Genomic DNA, 19,424 nt, shown 5'->3' with positions numbered 1-19,424 from the left:
TCGCATACATAAGCAATATATCATATGTTTTAATAATAATTTTTATTGCTTAATTTAAAACCACGTTCCTGTGACCTAAATTATTTAAATAATCTAATTTTTACTAATTAGAAAGGCTTTTAATGATTTTGAAGCCACTGTTGTAAGAAAAATGCAATGATAATTTCGAAATTAAGAGTACATTTACGATGGCAACCGTGTCAAAAAAGAAAATTTAATTATAGAATATGTTTTTTTTTTCATTTAAATTAATTTCAGAATATTTTAAATTCCTCCCAATTTGTTTAGAATATGTTTAATACCTAATTAATTCTCAAAGTGGTCGATAAATCATTTTCCACCTGTCATTCTAAAATTAAATTTGATTATTTAATGTTTTTAAAAAGAGGATTTGATTAAAAACAATGTAATTTTCCTTTAAAAAAAGTCGAAGGTCTGTAAGTCAAAAACATTTCGAATTATGTAAATAAAAAAAGTCATTATAAATTATAAATGATGTATTAAATATTTAAAAATATATTTTAAATTACATAATTTAGAGATGTATTTCAAATTATATAACTTATAATATATTTTCAGATCTAAAATATATTATATATTATATAATTTATAAACGTATTATGAATTATAAAATTTAAATTGAATTTTCGATATTATGTAATTTGAAACCATATTTTAGATTCAATAGTTTAAAAATATAAAATATGTTCATAAATATAAAAATGAATTTTAAATTATGAAATTTAAAAATTTATAATACATTTATAGATCAAAATTCATAATTTGGACTGCATATTCGTATTTTAAATTGTATAATTTAAGTATATATTCCAAATTTTAGCAATCTAAAAATTTAAATAATGAATAATTTAGATTTTTTTAATACTCCATGGATGTGTATGAAGGAATTATGGGAGTGGATGAAGAAAAATGAGAAGTTAGGAAGTCCATACAACAAGCCCAATAAAAATAGGTCCCCACGAATCTCTATGCTTATTTTTATTTTTTTTAGAATAAACTAAAAGTCAAGGTTCGTAAAATACCTTCAGAGTAAATTATGACAATATTTTTTTAATAAATTTTGCTAACGATTCAATTTTTTTAAGATTAGAATAATATCCCATATAAAAGTGTAAAGGTAATATTTTAAAAAGTTAAGAAGACGAATGTGCTTTATAAGAGAGAAAAAAAATCATAATATAACGTTTTTAAAATAAATATATTTATATAAAATTTTAAAATTAAAATGTTTATGTAATTAAACAAACGCATTAATATAATCTATTCATATTATATTTTTCTAAATTTTAAATTACTTTTACGCAGATAATGTGTACGCAAAAAAATCATATTAATTTAAAACTATTTGATATTTTATTTACATAAATGAATATTGATGTAATATATATATATATATATATATATATATATATATATTTAAAATAATAAAGTATAAATCATTTAGTTATATTCTTACTTTTAACCAAAATTTCAAAAATTAATATAAACAATAATAGTCATATAAATTATAATTTCATGGATAGATACACGAATTTACTTTTACGTAATAAAGTTATTAATAGTTAAAAAATGTTATATAGGTACTTTTCATATATTATATTAATTTTGAATGCTGATAAAAAAAAATAAAAAAATATTAATTTTGAATTATTTAAAAGTAAAAAAAAAAAAGGAGAGAAAAACCCCTGCTTTGTCTCTTTTTACCATATTTTTCTTTATAAAATAAAAAGCGAAACTACAGATACAAAACCCCTTGATCATCTCTTACGTTGAGTTTGAATCGTGTTCAGAAATAAATTGAAATCGCTGAATTGTTTTTGTAATCTCGGAACCTCAACGGAACCTTTCACTCTCTTTTGGTTGGGTGAGTTGCAATTACGCAAGCTATTTCATCAACGTTTGTTCTCAGTTTTCTGTGCCCTTTAGGAATTAGAAACGATTACATCTCATAATATGATTTTACTGCGTAAATTGTGGTGCATACTCAATAGATCATAACCATGAACTCTATTGCGTTGTTCTTCTTTCTCGGATGTGATTTATGCTTAGAATGAAGCAATTATGATTCGGCTTTATTTTTTTGCGTAGTTGTATACCGATAGTTGCTAGGTCTCGTACTCGCATCCATGTGTTTGACGAACTGATGTGTGTTTTAATTTAGATATTTAGAGATTCTTGCAAGCTCGTGAGTAACCTTATTCACCACCCTAACATGACATAATGGAATCCCTCATTTTTAAGTGAAAAGTTAGTTGAATTGTATTATGCGATTGTAAGTATTTAGGTAGAAATTGAACCCGTGGGTAAACTGTTTATGGATTGATACATATGGTGGTGGTGATGCTATTTCAGTTTGTCTGCTTACTCTTATGAGCTAAGATATGGTGTGAAAGAAAATTTCTGAGTTTGTTTTGGTTAAATAGAGGAACAAGGATTACAAGTGCAGTGAAATTGCTATGGACCCGTCTATCATGAAGCTTCTAGAAGATGACGAGGTTTACCCTGCTGCTCTTTTCTCTTCTTTTTCTTTGGAGAAGAACTTTGGTCTTGTTCACCGATTTGGGGCTTAGCTTATTGGACCACTGCGTTTGAATGTTCACAGGATGAAACAATGCATTCAGGGGTGGATGTGGAGGCCTTCCAGGCTGCTCTAAATAGAGATATAGGAGGAGACTTGTCTGCTTCTCTTCCTGGTTCAGATGCAGGTATCTGCCAATTTTATTCATCATTTTCTGTTCAATACTGACCTCTCTCTCATTCTGGTAATATTTGATTTCTTTCTTATTTTTATTATTCTGTTCAAATTCACTGCTTCTTCTGTCCATGTTTGAGTTTACTGTTTAGACATCTAAAACATCAAAATGATATAAAAACATTTATGTTTGGTCATAGTGTTTGAACACTGAAGTATTTTGGTTGTCGAAAAAAGTTAATTAACTAGGAGTCGGTTGATATCTCCTTTCAGTGTGTGTTTCTTCTAATGGAATTTGCCCAGCTGTGGTTACGAAGGTCCAAGATATGTTTTACTATTCAATGTGGACTAGATGAATTTCTACTTCATTATCAAATTCCATGATGTCCTCACTACAACAAAGTATGTGTATTTAGAGATTTCTGTTGTTTTTGTGGACTCGCAATTTTCTTACAATCATTGTTGATAGAGCTGATAATAAGAACTGAATTTCACTTAGCTACTGAAAATAAATGACCTCATATACAATGTGAATCTGGAACATAGCTCTCTCTCTCTGAAGTAGGAAAAGGAAAGTAGGCTACAAACGACCTCGTAAACAGAGGGAGTATAAACAGGAAAAGGAAAAATAGAGCTCTAAGCTAGTTGAGGTGTTGGCTACCCCCTCCAGCCCTTCCTATCAATGCCTTACACAATTTTTTAATTCTCTTTTTTTTTTTCCATTTCCTCCCTTTCTTTTCATCATCCTTACCTCACAATCAAGGTTGTTGCAGCCCAAATATACATTCTGTCTTTTTCTCTTATTGTCCTTATTTCCCAGAGCTTTATTCCCTATTACGGTATTACTAGTTATTGCTGGTTCTCTAGATCTGAAGCTCTCCAATTGATAGAAGACCTTGTGCTGGACTACAGATAACAGGATAATTCCCCAATTGGGGTGATAGGTTGACTAATTTCTTGAATTCCTTTAAGAAAATATGGAGACTGATTAATTCCTTACATAGATATGGGTCTCTAGAATTCCACAAGCAGAAAAAGGAAAGATATAAGAGGTCATTTTGAAAAGACCTGAAGCCTCAAAATTCTCACTCAATAATAGGCTACCTCTTTCATTTTCCCAGTTCACTTTTATCCCACATATCATCTAACTTCACCTCATTCCTTCCCAGTTCCCATCTAGGCATGTCTTGTGTTAGTGATAGCCTAAATAAATCCCTATCCTTCTCTTATTCGGGTTTCTCATATGGTCAGCATAGGAATACCCAATAATACCCACCAAATAAAAAATAAAATAAGAGCCAGCTTGTCACCAAGGTAGAGAGGTTCCTGTGGTTTCCTGTAGCAGCTACAAGAACTATTCCATTGCTTGATGTATGGTGGCTGGGAATCCCATTCCTATGAATCCTCTCTTTTATTAGAGTTGGCATTGGAGATTTCAGTGATTGACCTATAGCTGCTGAAAACTTCAATGGATCCCATTTCTAGAAGTATGCTGGCTGGGAGTTCCATCTCTTGGAACCCACTTTGCCACCAGAGTTGGCATTAGCATTTCCAGGATCAAATACTAACAAGTCACACCAACCAACCCTCATGAATTGATTGTATGACTGTTGCATCACAAATAATAGTCCTGCCTTTGTTTCTTGCAACTGCTATCATCATTTCCTTCTGGATAGTAACTATAGCACTATGATTCTGAAATAAAGCTGCATGTCGCTTTCTGGCTTTGTCTCCCAAATAATTGATTGAAAAGTAGTCATTCTTCTCTGAAGCTCATTGAAAGAGCAAGCTTGGTATGAGTTGAACACTAATAGGAAATGTGTTAGTTTAAGTTCTAAATTTAATTGAGTCCTGGGACACATAACTTTTTTATATTGCTTTGTGTTTTCTCACGTAAAATGCTCATTCTTTATGTTTATGTGCTATATTTGCTGCAGTGTTGTCTCAAGGAAGCAATAATACATCAAGTCAATCTTTATCACAGTGGCCTACTTCTAACCCTGACAGCCAAACTGATGGTCAAAATCAAGAGCCTAAAACTGCACAACAAGAGCAACATTCATCTGAGATGGAGCCGAAGCAACATGGGTCGCTTGGCGAGCATCTTCAGCATGTTGCTTCTCAGGATGTAAATAATCCTCATCTATCACAGAAACAATCTCAAGATGACTGTCACCAAGCACAAGCACCTGCTGTACAAGTTCCCCTCCACAATTCTCAAACTATTGGAATTCAGAATTCTGTAAAGGATTCAGTTCTTAATAATGAAGTAGTAAAGAGTCATAATCCCAGCAGTGAATCTCAGTATGCAAAGTTGCAGCAGATGAGTAATCAACAGGCTACAGTCTCTGAGCAGCCAAGTAGCCAAGTAAATCGTAGTAAACAAGTACCATTTGGCCTGTTGCTACCCATCTTGCTTCCTCAACTTGCCAAAGACAGAGCCATGCAACTTCAAACCTTATTTGCTAAATTGAAGGTGTGTTTTCCAACCAATCTAGCTATCAGGTCCTTCCCCCCTCCCCTTTCCATGGCAAGTTTTAGTCTTTTTGATGATAGCCCAGGACCAGCTTATGAACAGATATCACATGCAGTATGCACTAATTTTGTATTTCATCAGTTTTTTTATTTTTTCATTCTAGAAAGATGAAATACCAAAAGACAGTTTTGTGCGGCTTATGAAAGGTATCGTAGGGGACCAGATGCTTAGATTAGCATTAGCAAAGGTGCAAATGCAACCACAGGTAGTAAGAAACATGGTTTGTGTTGTGGGTGGTTTTCATAATCCAATTAGATATTGATGTCATGGCCATGCTTAGATTCATTTTTTCATACTATTTAGGCAAGGTCCAATCAAGCATCTGCTGGGCAGCAGCTTCCTGTAAGGATGCCAACTGTTAGTTCAGGTGCAAGGCAATTGAATGATCCCCATGCTTTAGCACAGATGCATCAAAGAAGTATGAATGTTGCCGTTGACCAATCTCGCCTGAGTTCTTCAGCTGGCCAAACTATGGATAGTAATGCTAGAAAATCTCAGGAATTCGATGTTAAAATAGAATCTCAAGGATTGCAACCAAACCAGTTGACGTCTTCCAGTTCCAACACAGTAGGTCAAGAAACAGAAAGAACATCAGTTCACATACAAGGGCTCAATAAGCAGCAGCAACACCATCTACATTTTGCACCAACATATGGAAACAGTGGTGGTAACTATAACCCTTATTCTGGGGCAACAAGTAGTTCCTCTTCGTCTATCAAACTGCAATCACATGATTCACACATGAGTCAAATTCCTCATCAAAGTATTGGTTCAAATCACTTAGGTGGGTCAACACATGGTTTGAGTGTAACTGGTATGCCAAAAGTTGAACAGCAGAATTCTTTCAATGATCCCAAGAGACTGCCAGGTGGATCTGTGTCTTCTTCTATAAACAATACAGCATCTCAACAAACTTCAACTGCTTGGCAATCATCAACAAACAAAGAACAAAATCTGGGCTTAATGTCATCTGTTTCTTATGTCAAGAAGGAACCTACTGACTTATCTACTGAGCAGCAAAATAGGCACAATTTGTCAAAATTGCACGGGTATTCTTCTGTTAATTCTGCTCAGCTTGAACAGAGTGGTGCCAGTCAAGGAACTCTAAAAGATGACTTTTCAAGAGGTCTTCCGGCATCCACAAACATGCCACCTACAACATCTACTGGCTTGCTACCACACAGTTCTGGTTCCTCTTCTATAATGACCCACCTAGACTCTAGTGTCCCGGTAAGTTGGAGATTGTTGTACATGATCTTGTCTTAAGATATAATGGTAATTTTTTGCAGATCAAGTAACATGCAAATGTGTTTTTATCCTAATGGGCACAATGAATCCTTTAGTACTTTGTTATGCTGAATGTATATATGAAACATCAGTTCCCTCAGCTTAGATATGTTTTCCGTAATTTTTTTTATTAAATTGTTTTTAGCAAAGAATCTCTTTCACCAGTAATTTTCTGAATTCCTTTTGTAATGAAGTTGCCAACATAGATAGTATTTATTAAGATAGTGAAATTTAAGCCTAACTCAATCCTATAAAACCGACTCAGTAATGTGAGGTTTGTATTCACTTATATATATTAATTTGGTCTTATCTCTAATTGATGTTAGATCTCCAACACACACCCCTCATGTCAAGGACATTGTGCATCCACACTGAGAATATTGAGCGTGGGAATCAATTGGGGTCCGATAGGGTGACATGATAGGTCCAAATCTCGACTAAGATAGACTCTTAATAACTCTGATATAATATTAGGATAGTGGAATTTAAGTCTAACTCAACCCCACAAAATCAGCTTAATAATGTAAGGTTTGCACCTACTTGAAAAATAAAGAATTATTTTATTGATATCAATCATCCAAATTACATTCTCACCATCTCTACTTGTAATAGCCACAACCTTTAAAAAAAGGAAATGAAAGTGTCTACTATCTGAAATCCTCTATGAACATAAGTTGTAATCAATAGGTCTCTGTCAAGATTGTCTTTGATGAAGTGCTTGTCAATTTCAATATGTTTGGTCTTATCATGTTGGATTAGATTATGCGGAATGCTCATGGCTGACTTTTTATCACAATACAATTGTGTAAGGATGTCAACCTTAATTTTAAGGTCATCAAGTATGATTTGCATCTAGAGTCCTCCACACACACCTTGAACTAGGGCTCGAAATTCAACTTTTGCACCTAAACGAGATACTCTACCTGTTTTTTGCTTCTCTAGGTCACTAGACTTTCTCCAAGAAACATACATTACCTAAATGTAGATTTTCTGTCAATAACAGAACCTGCATAGTTTGCATCAGTATATATATCTTCAAGGTCAAAGTGTCTCCTTTCCTGAAGAATAACCCATTTCTTAGGCTTGACTTCAAGTACGGAAGAATTTTGTCAATTGCTTGCATGTGGCCTTCTCTTGGATCATGCATAAACTTAAACCCTAAACCCTAAACCCTAAACTTACCACACTAATTGCATATGCAATGGTGTGATAAATAAATAAGTTTTCCTACCAATCTTTGATATTGAGTTTTTTCTACATGAGAGCTCTCTTCACTCACAATTCTATAATTCAATTCAATAGGAACTTCTGAAGTTCTACATTCCAACTTACCTATTTCTGTAATGAATTCAAGTACATATTTTCTTTAGGAGATGAAAATCCCCTTTTCTGAATAAGCAACCTTTATTCCAAGCAAATACTTAAGCTTTCCCAAGTCTTTCATTTCAAAATGCTGCCAATTTTTCCTTTAAAACCATTTTTTCTATTTCATCATCTCTTGGAATAATCTTGTCATTCACATAGACCAACAATAATGTAAGTTTACCTGTAATGGAGTGTTCACAAAAGTCAACATGTGTTTTATTAGACCCTTTGATTCACCAGTTTCCTTATGCAAGGTTATGAGGTATCAAAGATGTATTGCAAATTGCAGTGGAGGGTAACAAGTGTATAATGTTGTGCTTGTTTTTTCATTTAATGTCCTCATGCTCCCAATTTAGTTTTTTAACAGAATCTATTTTTGAGAAATAATAACTGTCATGCTTTTTCTATTCATTTTTTTCTTTAAATACCAAGATATTATTTTTGCACCAAGCATACCCCGGGTTTATAAATGTCTTCAAATTTGTTGATGCCTAATTTCTTATGTCCCACTTCTGAAATTGATCAGCTAAGCTCTCAGGTTCCATCAAATGCTTCTGGAATTGTTGCTAGGACATCTTTTAAAAAGTCTGCCGTTACCCAAAAGAAACCACTTGAAGCACTTGGTTCCTCACCTCCTCCTTCTAGGTGAGCCATGTCTTACTCTACTGGATCATTTATGAACATCTTATTTTATGGTAAATTTCTTAACCTAACTAATTTCAATATATACATAATGTTCCTGTACCATACAGTAAAAAACAAAAAACATCTGGGGGATATGTTGAACAAAGCATTGAACAACTTAATGATGTCACTGCTGTTAGTGGAGTTGACCTCAGGGTATGATACTACGTCATGTTCAATTAAATCAGATAGTCAATAAGTAGGGAATGCTAATTCCTGTACTTCTAATATTTCTTTTACAGGAAGAGGAAGAGCAGTTATTTTCAGGGCCCAAAGAGGATAGTCGAGTGTCAGAAGCATCTCGAAAGGCTGTGCAAGAAGAAGAGGAAAGACTGATCTTGCAGAAAGCTCCATTGCAAAAAAAATTAATTGACATCAGTCAGTGTCCAACTTGTGTCATACCTCTGTCCATATGTTTTAATTCTTTCATTTTGAGCTGATCTGGATATGTGCTAGGCATACAAAACCTTATGGCTACCTTATGTTGTTACTCTGGCAGTGGCCAAGTCTGGCTTGAAGGGTATGAGCAATGATGTGGAGAAATGTTTGTCACTGGTGAGACTCAAACAATTTTTCACTTTTCAGTACAATTGGTTTACATGTAATTTTATGACACTGAGTAAATGTTCAGAGTGTGGAGGAAAGGATGCGTGGACTGATAAGTAATCTGATTAGAATATCAAAACAGGTCAGTTCTCTAGTTGCTTGCGCAAGTAGTCTTTTATAATTGTATAAAACTTTGTACTTACAATAACTTTTCTATTAGAGGGTTGATTTTGAGAAAACGAGACATCGGACTGTTGTCACTTCAGATGTTCGGCAGCAAATCATGACAATAAATAGGAAAGTAAGGGAAGAGTGGGAGAAAAAACAGGCAGAAGCAGAGAAGCTTCGGAAACTAAATGATGTAAGTTCCAAATATTGGAATTGTGTTTTAAGTTACTGCAAGATAAAAACCTTTTTATGCACATTTCTCTTCCATGCATGTCTGTTGTATATTTGTAGTTGTAACTTGTTTGTCTATCGTTTGTATTGCTATTTCTAAATATAGGTTGACGGCAGTACTGGAGTTGATGGTGACAAGGATAAGGACGACCGTGGTAAATCAACAAAGGTACTTATACTTATACTTCACCTTATCAAACATTGGAAATCTGTTCTTTGATTTATAATATGCTGCAGGTGAACAAGGAAGAGGATGACAAGATGAGGACAAATGCTGCCAATGTTGCTGCTCGTGCTGCTTATGGGGGAGATGACATGCTGTCAAAGTGGCAACTTATGGCGGAGCAAGCCAAGCAGAAACGTGAAGGGGTGGACCCGTCATCTGGTTCTCAACCAGCTAAAGATGTGAACCGCAAATCTTCATCAACATCTGAAAGAAGTACAAAGGATAACCAAGAAGGGGAGAAAAGAGGTTCAACCCCTTTTCTAGCAAGTTCAGGTGAGTTTGTTTGAAGGTGCTTTTCTGTTATTTCCATTATTAATTTTTAGTTGCAAGGTACAATTAATTTTAGTTATTCAAGATTCAAATGCTGTTTCTTATTATATGGATTAAAAAAATTAAGGTAGAATAGAAGTGGATTCTGTCATTGTCAGAAAACTTGAATTATGGTCTGTCTATAATATTCTATACTGTTTGTTGAGAATGTTCTGATCTGATAAATACCTAAATGTAGATTGCAGAATATCCTACTCTTTCCACTTATTTGGGCTGAAGGGTTTCAGATTCCCCTGTTGTATAGTGTGTGTAGAATACCTAATGATTAATGTTGCCAAGAAAATCGCTTCAAGTAAACATTATGTTGGAGAAATGCTTTGATGGTTTGAATAAAGTAAATTGGTGTCTTTTTTTTATTGGTTTGGACCACTTTTCATTGCTTTTTCTCCTTTTCAATTCTTCTAACAGTGGCCAGAAAACTTGGAAAGAGTCATGCCTTGGCCCCTCACACTAGTGTAGCTCGAAGCATCTCTGTCAAGGATGTGATTGCAGTCCTGGAGAGGGAGCCCCAGATGTCTAAATCCCCACTCATACATCGCTTGTACGAGAAAATTCATTCTGAAGCCCCAGTTGAACAAGGTTAAACGAAGTGCCTAGGTTATCTTGTTTATTTTTAATTGTCACCGAGCTTATTAAGTTATTATCATCATCTCATGCTTGATTACGGAAATTGAAAGGTTTCCCTCAAGTTAAAATTTTCTGGTTTGACTTAAACACTTCATATAACCCAGATAATTTACCTGTTGAATTTGATTTTTCTCCTGTATCCATATGATCTCCTAGTGATAGATTTGCCTAGTTTTTTGGTTCCGTTTTGTGTATTGTTTTGTACAGTCACTTAGTAGAATTGGAAATTTATGGAATTAAACGGAAATCTCATTGGGCAGGCTTATGTCTACAGTTGTGCCACTAACATAGCAGCACACCTAACACCTTGTTCCATTGTTGTAGCTGTGTACATAATACGTTGGTAAGTGCAGGCCATCGAAATTAGCCTTATTCTTTAGCAGGCTCTTCAAAATACACGAGGAACGCTTTCAATCGTTTAACTTTTTAAACATTCGAAAGGAAGGGAACAAAATAAACTCAAAAATCGAAATTGTATGCTCAAGGGGAATTCATAATGCTATTTCAATCTCAATTTTAAAAGTCAAAGGGTAAATAGTCTCGTTTTGTGGATATAGTACCGGAATTATTGGCTATAGCTCAATTTTTTTCATTAAAATTTGGTTCGTATTGTAAAACATAGATTATAGTGTATGTAGTAACTACCAATACGATATAGCCTTCCGTATTAATTGATAAACGGCTAAGAAAAATAATGACTATAAAATTATCTATGTAGATCCCATCGTCACTTTTCTTTTTATGGCATTGTGTTCGAAACTGCAATGATCACGTAACAGCGATGGAATTAACTTATTTCGTCATCCAAAATATTCAGAACAGTGCTCGAGTATGTCCCTTAAAAACCAACTTTTTGACCAAATTGAATTAAAGGGCCACCAAACGAAGTGTTGATTGTGATGAAATAGGAATGACTCGCGTGTGTTGGAGTTGGATAACGATTATGGCAGCGAGTGATGAGTCAGCATGATCGACGTGGTCACGGATATACACCCTTTCACGCTTTTTCTGTTACACGTCGGTGACCCCTTCACCGTTGTCTCCGCAACAACGGGACCCACACTACCCTTTCCAAACCCAAAAAAACTGAAATTGAAATTTGGTAGCCAAAGCATAAAGTAAAATAAGCGCAGAATATGCTTTGCGCTGTTTCTCAGATTATCCTTTCCTCTTTTTTTTTTTCAGTTCCTTCCTTCTTATCAATTCCTTCCTAAATTCTCTCATTATTTTTCTCCAAACACAACCACCTTTTCACCCGATCATAATCCTTTACTTAAACCCTTACTCCTTCAACTAGAAACAACAAAAACCAGAGCACTGTGATGGAGCTTCTAACCGTGGTGGATGATTTTTTTGTCACAGCCTCTCTCGCGCTTCTTCTCACTTTCATCGTCTTGAAGCTCCTCGAGGCCATCAACCACACTCACGCCGCACCAAAACGTCACGTCGATCTTCAACCGCTGCCTCCAGTTTCTCTTGCGGAACGCTTCATGGTTCAGCGCGCTCCGAGCAATAGCAAGCTCCGTTTCATTAGTCCGGTTCACGCTGTAACAGAATACAGCGTAGAAACGGCCACGGTCGAACCGCTTCCTCATCGGAAACTGTTCACGGTTCACCCCGCTCAAACTAAGAGTGTAGAAATCGAATGTGAAGAAGCTACGGTCGAACCGGTTCCACCGGTTCAGGCCGCTGAAAGCAAGGACACGATCGGTTGTATTAGTCCGGTTCAAGCTGCCGCGTCATCAGATATTGAACGCCAGATAGAAGAGTCTATGGTCGAACCTGTTTTTCCAAGCGAGAGCACGGTTTTAAGTCCTGTTCAAGCTGCCACGTGTGTAGGAAGCGAACGCAAGGTAGAAGAGGTTGTGATGGAATTCGGTTCCAACGTTGTTCTCGAGTCGCCGTTAAAATCACGCTCTGACATTGCCGTTAAAGAGGAAATCGCTGAGGCGAACGAGGGAGAAACACGAGAGTTTGATGAGAAGAGGGACGTGGAAAGTGTTGAAGATTCTTGCACTGAAATTGAAGTTTCTACTGTAGAAAACGGCGTGAAAGAGAATTATTACGATGATGAGGATGATGATTGGGAAGGGATTGAGAGGAGTGAGCTGGAGAAAGAGTTTATGGCGGCTACGGAATTTGTTACTCACGAGTGTGATCGATTGGAGAGTGTTGGAAGCAACGTGAAAATGGAGTTGTACGGGCTTCACAAGGTTGCGACGGAAGGACCTTGCCGTGAACCTCAGCCAATGCCTCTCAAGCTCTCTGCACGTGCCAAGTGGTATCAAATTTCAACTTACGTACTCCTTTTTTTTTCAATGTTGCCAATTAATGCTTCGTGTGATGTTGTTTTGCCTTATTTGTTGAATTGCCTAACTTGCTTTGCCTTGTTTGTTACTCTACTGTTGTTGTTTGAAGTAATAGTTAAGATTTGATTTTGTGTCTAACGTATCCCAGTGAAATGTGTTTAAACAACCGTATAATAAATGATAACTGGGTTTCTGCTTGAAACATTATGGGCTAAAAAAGTAGTATCTAGCTAATTTTTTTAGAGATCAGTCACCGACATTCTCATCAGTAACATAGTCAACAAAAATCTTGATTGGTGCAATTAAGAAATTGTATCAATTATCTTGATGCACATAAAAAATTATACAATGACAGAGTGTGTGGTTGGATACAGATGTAATTTTTAGACTTTGCCGATATTAGATATAGAATTCATTTTTTATGTTAGGAAGACAGCTTGTCTATTTTTCTTTTTGTGACCATCAAGATGTTTTTGAGTGGTAAGAAAGATACTAATTCTTTCCGCTGCTCAGAAATTACCTAATTGGGTGTATAATTTGCCTTTTGTATTAATAATTAAAGTGTTCTTTTAGTCTATACTCTGACTAACGTTATTTAAGAATGGGAATCGATCAACATCCCCTTATGAATGAATGAGCTGTCAATGTGGATTTGAATCACTCCCTCACAGTACAACAAGCAAAGCCCAATTTGTGTTAGATCATGATATTGTCAGCTAAAGTAAACACACAGTGGTCCTGGTACATTTGATTAGGTAACACCGTCTTTGTCATACTAATATTTGGATGGATGGAATGAAATGGAATGGAGTAAAAAAAGAATATATTGGAATAAAACTTTCATTTCATTCTATGGATAGATTGTAGAGGAACAAAACAAATTTCTCACTTCATCTTATTCCTCCCAAGAAAAAAGTGAAAGCAAATAATGGAATGAGATGGATAAGATTACCAATTTAAATAATGAAATATAATACCAGTAGGTCCATTACAATCCAATTTCCTCCATTCATCATTTTCTATCAATTTAAATATAGCGCAAAAGACATAAGAATTAGCAATCAAGAGGGAAAGAAAAAATGTGTCAAACACTCTAACATGATAAATCAATTTAAACAACACATGCAACCGTGTTGTACAAGTTACATGGTATAGCTTGATTGCTAGTTATAATAACAGGGTTGAGAGCTGCTTTTTATAAGTGATCGACAGTACTGATTCCGTTGTGCAAGGAATGCTTGGCAAAAGCTGGGGAACATGAATCCAGAGGTTGCAATGGAGCAGTATATCAGCCTTCTTTCGAATAAATTTCCTGAATGGATGAAAGATACTTTAACTGTGAGTTTGTGCTTTTGAGACTTATTATGCTTTAATATCTTAACTCACGAGCAATAGAATTGAAGCAACCCTTTTGCAGGGAATGAGTGAACATGAACCCACAAAGCCTGAAGTTTCGGAGTCTGCTGCTTCTGATTTGAGCACAACTCTGTCTCATCGACAACTGATCTTAACTAATAGGTAGCTTATAAACATACTTTTTGTTATTCATATCTCTGATCTTGTTGACTTTATGATGGTTTTGTTGGTATATTTTGTTTTATGATGGTTTTGTTGGTATATTTTATTTTATGATGGTTTCATCTCTCTTTCAGGGAACTTGAACAAGAGTCTGATTCCGAGCGTAGCCCACTTGCAGAGTCAGATTTAAATAACAATGTAAGATTTTAAAATCATTCACAATTCTACATTGACTAATAATGAATAATAGCTTAGATAAAAAATTTAAACCATTCACACTTCATGTTATTTTCATTCCGTCTAATTAGTTATCACACTTTCTCTAAAATGAGGAGCTACATCACACAAAATACTAGAAGAAAAAATTAATAAGGCAAATTAGTTGGAGACTGTTATTCATCTTGTAAATGTGGGATATCATTGTTGTATGATTTACTCGTGTCACTTCCCTGCTCTTACTGTGTCATTCTTTGGTTTCTACCTGAATTAGTTCACAAAAACTGCAAACAACTAGAATTAGGCATGATATTGGGATGGGATCGGAAACTGGTTTAACTCTTTTTGTTGGAGATTCACGTTAGTAAAAAGATAAAATAAATTTATAATATATAAATTTCGATGCCATATTACCATCTACACTTCTATATGTCATAGTCAGAATTATTTCAGTACTTGAAATTGGTGAGTAGATTGTACAGACATAAGTTAGCTTCGCATGCAAACTTTTTCAGGTTGACAAATGATAGCATTTCTCTGCTAATTTCCCTCGCCAAAAGAAGACTGATTCCAAGTATATAAGTCTGTTTCCAAGTACAGAGATTATTGGCCTGTTTCTTTTCTCCTTTGCTCCTTAAATTATTTGTTGATCATGATGTGTTCTATTGTTCTTCAATGTGAAGTTGTTAATATATTTTTTGTACATAAATAAATGTGTGTTAATAACTATTCATACATGATGTCCCTCCCCTGGCATTCATAACTAGATATGTTGTTATGCTATCTGCTGAAATAACTCAATTTCACAAACCATATATAGTATTAGTTGTAATGTCTAATAAGTAACTTATATTTGTACCCAAACTATCCTTCAATCTACTATTTGTAGTTCTACATGCTATTGAAGTCTGTCACTGAATGAAGAAACAGGAAAATATGTTCTTTAGTTTTAGTTTATAGTTTTTTATTCTTAGCAACTTTTTTTTTGCACGAATGTTTAACATTTTCATGAATATCAAAGTGAAAATAATCTTTGTCATCTTTATTAGAAATTTTTCAAAAGAAAAATCTGGAACATCTTTTACTCTTAGAAAAGTTATAGTTCCGTGTCTATAAAGTTTATATTTCCATGAACAAAATTACATTTTATTGTAAACATGGAAAATTGTTTTCTAACTCTACAATAACTTACATTTTAACTTTATTTGTTATTTTAATTATTTTAAAATTTAAAAAGTATTGCTAGAAACATAAAAAGGTAACTAAACTCTTTTTTATATACACTTGAGAATAATATTCCGGTTATAATATTTTTCACAATGTAATTTCTAGAAATTCATTTTGAAAGAAATACTCTTTACATCTTTTACTTTTTTTTATTTCAATAATTTTTCTTGAGAGTGTATGTGTAATGTTCTAAAATTTAAAAGGGTGCAAATGTAATATTTTTAAAGCGGGTAAGTGTAATATTTTTAGAATAAAATAGATTTATGTAGATTTTAAAACAAAACAAAAATGCGCGGTCAATGTTTGAAAGAATTTCACGCAATATTTCTGTAATTTACTTATAGGTATTATTATTATTTAATAATAATAATAACAAATAAATAAATAAAGGTATCGGTGAAATGTTTCTAAACATGTTTTTGTTTTAAGTGTAAGAATTAAAAAAAAAATATTCAACTTATTTTGGGATTCAAATTAACATTTTAAAGAAATAATATGTTTTACCGATAACAAATCATGTTTAAATATGTTTTAATTCTTTAAATTTGGAGTAAATTTATTTTTTGTCTTTCGGATTTAGAATTATTTTATTTTTAGTAATTTGAACTTTTTTCAAACAATTTTTTCTTAAAACATGATCAAAATAAACACGTAGAAAAAAAAAGTAAAACGATAAAATATTTTATAATAAGTATGTAAAGTCAAAATAGAGCATTATATTGCTAATTTATAAATTATTAGATATTTAAGTGAAGTCATTAACCGGATAGACGGGTTAAAATAACTTTTTCAAATAAATTTTTTAAAAATATAGAAGACAAAATAAACAAATCTATTTCAAATTTCATGAACTAAAAGTATATTAACTCAGCAGGGACTTTCCTGACGTATACTGTTGCAGCAGTCCACACTTTTCAGCAATGAAGTTTGGGCCTTTTTGTTCCCAAAAAAAACCAACCATGCATTTAATGCAAGCTTCTTCCTGCACCTCCATATATTCTTGTACCACCCCATATAAAACATGAAAATACATTTTTATTCTTATTGTGTCACTCACATAAATTTATAAAATTCGGAAACAATTTAAAAAAAGTACACGTATTATGGATTACATAATCCAAAAGTTAATCTTATATTATGGATTACATAATTCAAAAGTTAATTTCGGATTCAAAAATAACGTACAAATTATGTAATCTGAAATATTTTTTTAAAAAATTTGTATTCTGAATTACAAAATCCAAAAATCTTTTCTAGATACATAATTTATAAGATATTTTCAAATCTAGAAAAGACTTTCGGATTATATAATTCATAAATTAATAAGTATATGAAAAAAAATGTTTTTAGATTATATAGTTCAGAAACTAATCTCAAGACTTCTGAATTAGTTAATCCAAAAATTAACTAATTATAAATTTAAAAAAAAATCAAATTACGTAATTCAAAATATTATAGAATTAATTTTTTGAAATACAAAAATTTCTCAGTAGACACATTAACATTTTTATTTTATTTTTCAAGATTTATTTTATTTTTCAAGAGGCAAACGGACTTTCAATATTTTTTCATTAATCATTATTAATCATAGTGAATATTTAATCTTCGACATCAATTATTATTGTAATAATCAACATATAAAAAAAACATGTGGTCTAAATATTTTGAGGTGATCCACACTTACTAATTCTTTCAAGTGCTTTGTTCATGGTATTTTGAAACTCTTTACCAGTGTTATTTCTGCATAATCTCCACTGTGAATTTATTATCTTAAAAAATATCGAGTGTTTTGGTTTTGGTAATGTCAAAATATATACTACTTAGAAACTAAAATACTTAGAAACTAAAATAATTAGTTGTAATAGTAACTAAATTGGTATCTAATTATCAATCAAGATTTTACCTACTAATTATTTAGTTTTTAAATTTGATTTTTAAAACCTTATTTGTTAATTAGATACTAATTTAAAAATTATTTAATTATAATATAAATTAATTTAGAAATTAATATTTTTTGTTAGTTTCTAAAATAGTCTCTAATTTAATTATTATTGTAACTAATTATTATGGATTTTATTTTCTTGTAATGATAGTATCATATTTGTTTAAAATTGAGATCAATAATCATTTAAATACACATTTATTTTTTAATTAATTTAAAACGTTTTTACAATATCTCAAATGCAGGATTCAGATTTAATAGATTTAAGATAGGAACATCTATCATTTTATTTTTTCACCTTTATAAATTTAAATTTGTATGGATAGCATATTTAATCTTTTAGAAATTTATAACTCCAAAAAAGGTGGAGGTACTTTATATTCGTTTATCCTCTGGGGTTGTCCCTGTCATCATACCTTTCTGTCGAATCAAACTTTTGTCCTCAATTTATAATTCAGTTCTATCACTCCAAAATACTGTATAATATGTGAACTGTGCAAGGGTCTTTATGCATAGAATATTATTCATATCGCATCTTAAATAAATACTTTTCCATTCTATTTAATTCATATATTAAAGTTTTTTTAACACTCTAACTGTAAATTTTACAATATTTTTTTGAGTAAAATATTATATTATAATAAAATAATAAGTTTTTTAAGTGTCAAATGAATTTTTAAGCTTTGTTCCATGTCAATTCTGTAAAAAACAAGGTCCTCACAAAACACCATTTGTATTAGTGGTTCAAAATGGTTTTTGTCCATTTCCTTTTTGTCTATGTGACGTATTAACTACCATATATTTAGCACTTTAATACGAGATATTCGATGATAATGCTTTCTAATTTTTACATATAAAAAAGAAAGCAAATTCTAACATCTCGAAATAACATTATAATAAACTAAACAGTCCAATATTTAATATCGACTTATGTTTAGATATTAATATTTATAAATATAATTAATTTTTAGTATTTATTTATTAATTTAAAAGACTAAAATAATTAGTCACTATATTAATTAAATTAATAATTATTTTATAAATTAAAAAATTTATTAATATTTAAAAATATTATAAAAAAAAATTAAATTAATATCTAATCATTAGCTATAAGATTTTATCTACTAATTATTCATATTCTAAATTAGTTTCTATTAATCTCTTAAAAACTAATTTATAGTCTAAAATATTAGTGGATAAAACTTTGATAACTAATTTAGATGTGAATTTTAAAATTATTTTATGATTTTTTATTAATAATATATTTAATTTTTAAAATAATATTTAATTTAATTATTTATTTATTTATTTTTCAATTTAAATTTGAATTTTATTTAATAATTTTTTTAAGAATATATATTGTACCGGTACGGGGGAGAGATCGGGACCCACCCGGCTGCCCGATGCCGTGTCAGCCTGACCGAGACCATGAGAACCTGGCCAAGACCTTTGAAGACTTGGCCGACCGGCCGTGGGCCGAAACCTTTGAAGACTTGTGC

General features: G+C 32.4%; 2 protein-coding genes across 8 annotated transcripts; both read left to right on the top strand.

The window, feature by feature from the left end:
• The first annotated feature begins 1,726 nt into the window (after positions 1-1,726).
• LOC137816540 (transcription initiation factor TFIID subunit 4b-like) lies at positions 1,727-10,984 on the top strand. 6 transcript variants are annotated; one of them, XM_068619722.1, is made up of 15 exons: positions 1,727-1,885; positions 2,445-2,516; positions 2,624-2,726; positions 4,651-5,189; positions 5,353-5,454; positions 5,553-6,479; positions 8,440-8,546; positions 8,654-8,741; positions 8,828-8,963; positions 9,085-9,140; positions 9,217-9,273; positions 9,352-9,492; positions 9,637-9,699; positions 9,768-10,029; positions 10,495-10,984. In XM_068619722.1, the coding sequence occupies exons 2-15, from the start codon at positions 2,478-2,480 to the stop codon at positions 10,668-10,670; spliced, it is 2,796 nt and encodes a 931-aa protein (XP_068475823.1). In that variant the 5' UTR covers positions 1,727-1,885; positions 2,445-2,477; the 3' UTR covers positions 10,671-10,984. The 6 variants fall into 6 exon arrangements, with proteins under 6 accessions (XP_068475823.1, XP_068475820.1, XP_068475824.1 ...); XM_068619719.1 differs by having other exon boundaries at positions 8,428-8,546; XM_068619723.1 differs by having other exon boundaries at positions 1,749-1,885; positions 2,374-2,516.
• A 501-nt stretch (positions 10,985-11,485) lies between these two features.
• On the top strand, positions 11,486-15,491 carry LOC137816541 (acyl-CoA-binding domain-containing protein 3-like). Of its 2 annotated transcripts, none has more exons than XR_011081820.1 (5): positions 11,486-12,994; positions 14,235-14,360; positions 14,440-14,540; positions 14,675-14,738; positions 15,272-15,491. XR_011081820.1 is itself a non-coding variant. In XM_068619726.1 (5 exons), the coding sequence occupies exons 1-5, from the start codon at positions 12,036-12,038 to the stop codon at positions 15,281-15,283; spliced, it is 1,242 nt and encodes a 413-aa protein (XP_068475827.1). In that variant the 5' UTR covers positions 11,486-12,035; the 3' UTR covers positions 15,284-15,491. The 2 variants fall into 2 exon arrangements, 1 of the variants encoding a protein (XP_068475827.1); XM_068619726.1 differs by having other exon boundaries at positions 14,255-14,360.
• Positions 15,492-19,424: the final 3,933 nt, after the last annotated feature.

Source organism: Phaseolus vulgaris, chromosome 1 (assembly GCF_000499845.2).
Source record: "Phaseolus vulgaris cultivar G19833 chromosome 1, P. vulgaris v2.0, whole genome shotgun sequence".
Lineage (NCBI taxonomy): Eukaryota > Viridiplantae > Streptophyta > Magnoliopsida > Fabales > Fabaceae > Phaseolus > Phaseolus vulgaris.
The sequence above is the reverse complement of the archived record's forward strand: the minus strand, read 5'-3'. Positions and strand labels throughout refer to the sequence as shown.

Bases quoted from the DNA above. Each gene is read 5' to 3' on its own strand.
- LOC137816541 (XM_068619726.1), top strand. From the start codon at position 12,036: ATGGAGCTTCTAACCGTGGTGGATGATTTTTTTGTCACAGCCTCTCTC. The intron at 14,361-14,439 runs GTGAGTTTGTGC...ACCCTTTTGCAG, and splicing joins GGATGAAAGATACTTTAACT to GGAATGAGTGAACATGAACC. The intron at 14,541-14,674 runs GTAGCTTATAAA...TCTCTCTTTCAG, and splicing joins CAACTGATCTTAACTAATAG to GGAACTTGAACAAGAGTCTG.
- LOC137816540 (XM_068619719.1), top strand. From the start codon at position 2,478: ATGGACCCGTCTATCATGAAGCTTCTAGAAGATGACGAG. The intron at 9,141-9,216 runs GTGAGACTCAAA...GTAAATGTTCAG, and splicing joins TGGAGAAATGTTTGTCACTG to AGTGTGGAGGAAAGGATGCG. The intron at 9,274-9,351 runs GTCAGTTCTCTA...CTTTTCTATTAG, and splicing joins TGATTAGAATATCAAAACAG to AGGGTTGATTTTGAGAAAAC.